At 49.4% G+C, this 6000-nt stretch overlaps 1 protein-coding gene across 1 annotated transcript in view; it reads right to left on the bottom strand.

Moving 5' to 3' along the window:
• Window positions 1–561, bottom strand: part of CAMTA1 (calmodulin binding transcription activator 1) — an 895524-nt gene extending 894963 nt beyond the window's left edge. Inside the window, 1 exon segment of the mRNA XM_082665985.1 lies at window positions 449–561. Coding sequence (XP_082522111.1) covers window positions 449–473 — 25 coding nt within the window. The 5' untranslated portion in view covers window positions 474–561.
• Between the last annotated feature and the right edge of the window lie 5439 nt (window positions 562–6000).

The raw sequence follows: 6000 nt of genomic DNA on the forward strand, positions 1-6000 counted from the left end.
GGGGCCGGAGGGGGCCTGAGGAGGATAAACTTTCCGCCCCGCGGCCCCCACCGGGCCCGGCGCGGGGGGCGGGGGCCGCGCCGGGCCCGGGAGCGGCGGGGATGCCCGGTCCGGGTGGGGGAGGCGCCGGCCCTCCCTCCGCGGCTCCTCCTCCTCGCTGGGCCCGGCCCCCGCCCGCCGGCCCCCCGCCCCTCCGGCCCCAGCCCGCCCCCGGGTGGGGGTGTGCGGCGCCGCGCTCCGCCGCCCCGCGTGTCACCTCAGGACCCGGCCGCGCTCCGCCCCCCCACCCGCCGCCCCCTCCCCGGCCCGGGGCGCCCGCCCGCCGCCGCCGCCGCCGCCGCCGCGCCCCCGCGCTCCCGCCCGGCGCCGCCGATGCCCGGGATGTCCGGCGGGGCCGGGTCCCGCCGCCCGCCGCGCCACCCCCGGCCCCTCACGCTCCGGCTCTTACCTTCCGGCTTGTTTTCGGCAGCCATTTCCCCTCCGCGCGCCACATCCTCCTCCTCCTCGCGACCGGGACCCCGAGCGCGCGCCTCGTACCGCCGCCGCCGCCGCCGGCCCAGCCACCCCGCCGCCGCCGCGCACCCGCCCTGGCCCCGCCCCGCGGCCCACGCACTGAGCCCGTTGGGCCGCGCGGCTGCCACTCATCGCTCCCGCCACCAATCGTCCCGCACCAGGGGTCTCACTACTCTCCGGGAGGAGCGTCCTATCCATCCGGCCCATTGGCTAGTCACCACCCAACGGAATGAAAGGATTGGTCAAGAATCAACGCCCCCTCCCCACCCACTCCCAGGAAAGCCCGCCTTCCAGACCTAAACAAAGCTTTCCAGTGGCCAGAGCACGAAAGAACTGCCCAATCAGGAAGGGGCCGACACGGAATATTTCCTCGAGGCCGAGACGTGGCGTTTTGATTGGGCGTTACTACAGTGTTTCCCAGGCCGTCCAGACCAATCAAAGGGGGTTCCCGGAACTCGGGAGCGGCGAAGGGAAGCCCCGCCCCCGAGCGTGACCGTCATGAGGAAGGCGCTCGCTCATTGGCGCGTTGGGGCTTTTCCCGCGTGCTCCCGGGGCTGAAGGACGTTCCCGGGGAAGCCGCTGCCGGCGCGTGGGGTCCCGGTGGCAGTGGAGGACGCGGCGGAATCTCCGGGATCCCTCGGCCTGTCGCTTTCGGGGGGCAGCGAGGGCCGGGGGCCTCGGGGCTGGCGTCGGCCGGGCGCCGCGCTCGAGAGCCGGCCGGCCCTGGGGTCCGGGCGTCGCTGCGGGCGGTGGGGGAGGGGCGCGCCTCCGCCAGGTCCCGCCCCTTCCCCTCCCCCCTCACCGGCGCCCCGCCCCCTCGGCCCGCGCCGCCGCGGCCCCTCGAGCGGGTGCCTGGCCCGCTTGTGCCTGTCGTTGCCCGCCCCCGGTATGCTCCGTTGTCCCCTTTTCTAGAGGCTTAAAATACTGAAACTTTATTTTGGTCACGTTGGCCATGTGACCCGCAGAGCCGATGACTCATAGATGCCTGTCCCAGGATGAGGCCGCTGAGCAGAATCTTATAGAAACGTTAAACCTCGGCGAGCGTGCTCGGTGGGCGAGGCAGGCCAAGTTTGCTTCGGTCCTGGGCTCACATTCGTGGCTTTTCCGATCAAATATTTCGGCGTCCACCTCACTCACGCCCTGTGCGAGGTGGGGAGACAGCTGGGTTTCAGTCGCGGGGAGAGAGCTCAGAAGCGGGTTAGGATCCATCCCGGGGGGGAACAGAAACACCGCTGCAGCTTCTCTGGAAATCCGTCCACATCTAGTAAACCAGCACACACTGTACAGACAAGCCTAAAGCCAGATGAGATGGCAAAGATGAAAATGCCCCCTCCCAGAGAAATTCAGGAATTGTGCACGTGGGCAGGTAAGACCGGAAACAAAGGAGAGGGCTGAAATCTCCAAGTTTTAAGAAAAGGAAGAAAAGTTGAATGAAAAGCAGAGCTCCAGCCGCTCTGTGTGAATCTTGTACGGTTTGCAGTGAGAACCTTTCAGTCCTTTACATTTTGTTTTGTCCTTTGCTTCCCGTGGATGACAGCTAGCAGCAGCAGCGAAAGGTCCTCGTTTGAGTATTTTGGCACCAAGATTGAGTGTCAAAGTGAATTTTGTGCCAGTCCTAAAAACATGTGTTCTTTTTCTCGTCTTCACAACTGAAAATTTCTTAAGTTTTTCAGAAGAAGTAAAGATGTCCCAAAAGAATGTTTTGTATTATACACTAATTCTTCAACAAACTTTCATTTTATGAGGGTCAAAAAATGCAAAATTTTAACAACTAGGATACAATATTTTATCAATTAGCATTCTTAATACCACCTATGTTGACGATCTGTGTGGTGAAACATATTCTTAAAAGTGCTGGTGGCATTGAAAATTAATGTAACCCTTTTTGAAAAGCAATTTTACAGTATGTATTAAAAGCCATAAAAAGTCTGCATCTTTTGACCCAGTAATCTTACTTCTGGGAATCTATTCTAAGGAAATAACACTAAATGCCAAAAAGCTATATGTGTGAAGGTATTCTTCACAGAATCACCGTATTTATTACAACAAAAAAAGAATTGTGCTAATGCTGGATGTTTAATAACTAAATTGTGTTGTATCTACACAATAGAACATCATGGTAGTCACAGACATTAAACACAGAAAGAAAAGTTTACCCGTTGCTAGGTGGGGGGAAAGAAGTTTTCAAAATTATGGCATTCACTTGTTACATATGATGTGATTCCAGGTAGAAAAAACTGCATTTTAAAAAAAGACTGATATAAAATACACCCAAGAAATGATATTTGGGGTATTGTGAGTGGTTTCTCTTATTGTCTCTCATATAATATAGCTATGCTGTTTTTATAATTAAAACATATACTTAAATTTAAAGATAATGTTATCCAGTGTGTACTGGAGACCAGACTCTGTTAGATCCTGAGGATGTAAGGTTGAATAAAGTTGAGTGTCTCCCTCCAAGGAGCTCACAGCCTAGCAGGGTGAACAGATGTGAACAACAGCAGGTCAAGGTGCAGTGGCGACACAGGAGAAGGTAATGAATATCACCTGGGCCTCAAGTGCAGCCAAACAGTGCTGCTCTTATCACTAACTTTTTTTGTTTTGGAAAATGAAGTTATAAAAAATATGATGTATGTTAACATGTAATGGGTTTCTATTTTTAATGAACTAATAATTTTTTTTTGTATTTCTATACAGCCCATACACAACAGATAAACAAAACAAAAGCTCTTTGGAGTCCTCAATTATTTTTATGAGTGTAGTGAATGTATCCTGAGACCAATGAGTTTGAAAGCCTCTGGGCTGCAGAATGAGATGTTTTTGGGTGGACTGGCTGGCTGGTGTCCTAGACCATTCCGGAGACTGTAACAAAGTACCAAGGATTGGGTGGCTTATAGCAACAGAAATTTACTCCCTCCAGTTCTGGAGGCTGGAAGTCGGAGATCAGGGAGCAGAGAGCAAACTGTCTCATGACTCTTAAAAGGACACTAACCCCCTCATGGCACACCCCATCCCCCATGGCCTCATTTAATCCTAATCACCTCCTGAAGGCCCCACCTCCTAATACCATCACATGGAAGGTAAGGTTTCAACACATGAATCTGGGGGGAAACACAAACATTCAGTTCATAACAGCTGGTGTGCCTTTGCTTGGGAGGGTAACCAAGAGGTGGGTACTTCCAGTAAGGGAAGTGACCTGAGTTGCTAAAAGAGCCCAGTTGGAAAGCAGAGGAGTCAGAAGATGTGCTGGACGCCCCATTCCATCCTTTGAATCCTTGGCCATTTTGGCCCTAATGTTCTTCAAGGAAAGAATGTTACTGTCCAGGACCAGATGGACATAGGTAAATAGTGGGAATATTAAATGGTTACTTTTTACCTCAAAAATATTTGTAAAAGAGCTTTGTTTCCTGGTCAGCTTTCTGAAGTAATTAAAGTGACTATTATTACTGCTGATGATAATAATAAAAGTGCTTGGACTTGCTTCCTTAAACTCAAGGTACCGAAGCTCCATGTTACTGGGTTGAGAGACGAAAGCAAGGACTGAACTGAACCCATTTGAGAGCTCACAGACTCCTAAAAGGGAAACTCACCAACACAGGTCAAGAAAGAAAGAATTATTCTATTTGTGTCTTCCTTAGCTTAGAAAGGTAATGATGATATCCAAAAGTCCTGCTTCCAATAAGTTTCTCCCCTTGCCTTTCCTTTAAGTAATTTTTTAAATTTCGAGATCACTGTAGATTCGCATGCCATTGTAGGAAATAATACAGAGAGATCCTTTGTCCCCTCGCCTTTACAAGATAAAAAATAATGAAAACTTGTGAGCTTCTGAGAACAAACCTTTCACTAATATTCCTTGTTTTCCCTATCCTGCAAACACTCATCTTCCCTCCTCCCCCCATGTCCATTCAGCAGTTCTGGCAACCATTGCAATCTCGGAATACCTACCATCAGTATACAAGAGTAAAGACTTGTCTGATACCCCAAATATAAGGAGATCTACGCCTAGTAGACCTGAATTTCAGCTCACTTGAAATATAATTTGAACATAAAAGGCCCGATTTGCGGACCAGTAATCTGCTGAAATTTTGAAACGAATAAGTCGTTTCCCTTGTTCAGTATTTACTGAAGTGTAGTAAGGCAGAATGGACAGTAGTCTAAGGACAAACCACACCACTAATGGCTGTTTTGTTTTCCTTTTAATATTAAAAGCCAGAACAGGGACTTCCCTGGCGGTTCAGTGGTTAAGACTTCGCCTTCCGGTGCAGGGGGTGCGGGTTCGATCCCTGGTTGGGGAGCTAAGATCCCACATGCCTTGAGGCCAAAAAACAAAAAAACATAGAACAGAAGTAATATTGTAACAAACTCAATAAAGACTTTAAAAATGGTACACATCAAAAAAAACTTTTAAAAAAATAATAATTAGGGCTTCCCTGGTGGCGCAGTGGTTGAGAGTCCGCCTGCCGATGCAGGGGACACGGGTTCGTGCCCCGGTCGGGGAAGATCCCACGTGCCATGGAGCGGCTGGGCCCGTGAGCCGTGGCCGCTGAGCCTGTGCGTCCGGAGCCGGTGCTCCGCGACGGGAGAGGCCACAGCAGTGAGAGGCCCGCGTACCGCAAAAAAAATAATAATAATAATAATTTTAAAAAATACTAGAACAGCACATTATCCATCGCAATAGGAGTTTCAAGAGATGTTTTTAATAGAATACTACTCAGCCATGAAAAAGAATGAAATAATGCCATTTACTGCAACATGGATGGAACTAGAGATGATCATACTAAGAGAAATAAGTGAGAAAGAGAAAGACAAATATATGATGTCACTTATATGTCGAATCTACAATATGACACAAATGAATATCTAGGAAACAGAAAGAGATTCACAGACATAGAGAACAGACTTGTGGTTGCCCAGGGGGAGGAGGGGTGAGGATGAGATGGAATGGGAATTTGGAGTTAGCAGGTGCAAACTATTATATATAGAATGGATAAACAACAGGTCCTACTGTATAGAGAGGGAGCTGCATTCAATATCCTGTGATAAACCACAATGGAAAAGAATATAAAAAAAGAAATGTATATATATGTATAACTGAATCACTTTGCTGTACAGCAGAAATTAACACAACATTGTAAATCAACTATACTTCAGTAGAAAAGGACATGTTGTTTAAACAATCATAAAATCTTTCCACATCACCCAACTATTGCATACAACATACCTGAGTGCACCCGCTCTCCAGGGACCCTCCCTGGAGTTACAGCTAAACACCTTTGATAGAATGTATCTCACCTCCATACCCTAATAAAGAGTCAACCCAGTTTTTCCTAGACTTTCCCTTTAAAACTGGAGTGTTTCCCCTCCTTCTTGAGTCTTCTGGTATGAGAGCCGGATAGTTTCTTTTATTCAATCCAAACTCAGGACCAAAGAAATGCCTTTTTTTTTTTTTCTAAAGAGGGAAAATGCTAAAGAGATGGGGCTTTGCTG

This window comes from Grampus griseus, assembly GCF_964374135.1.
Source record: "Grampus griseus genome assembly, chromosome: 1".
Lineage (NCBI taxonomy): Eukaryota > Metazoa > Chordata > Mammalia > Artiodactyla > Delphinidae > Grampus > Grampus griseus.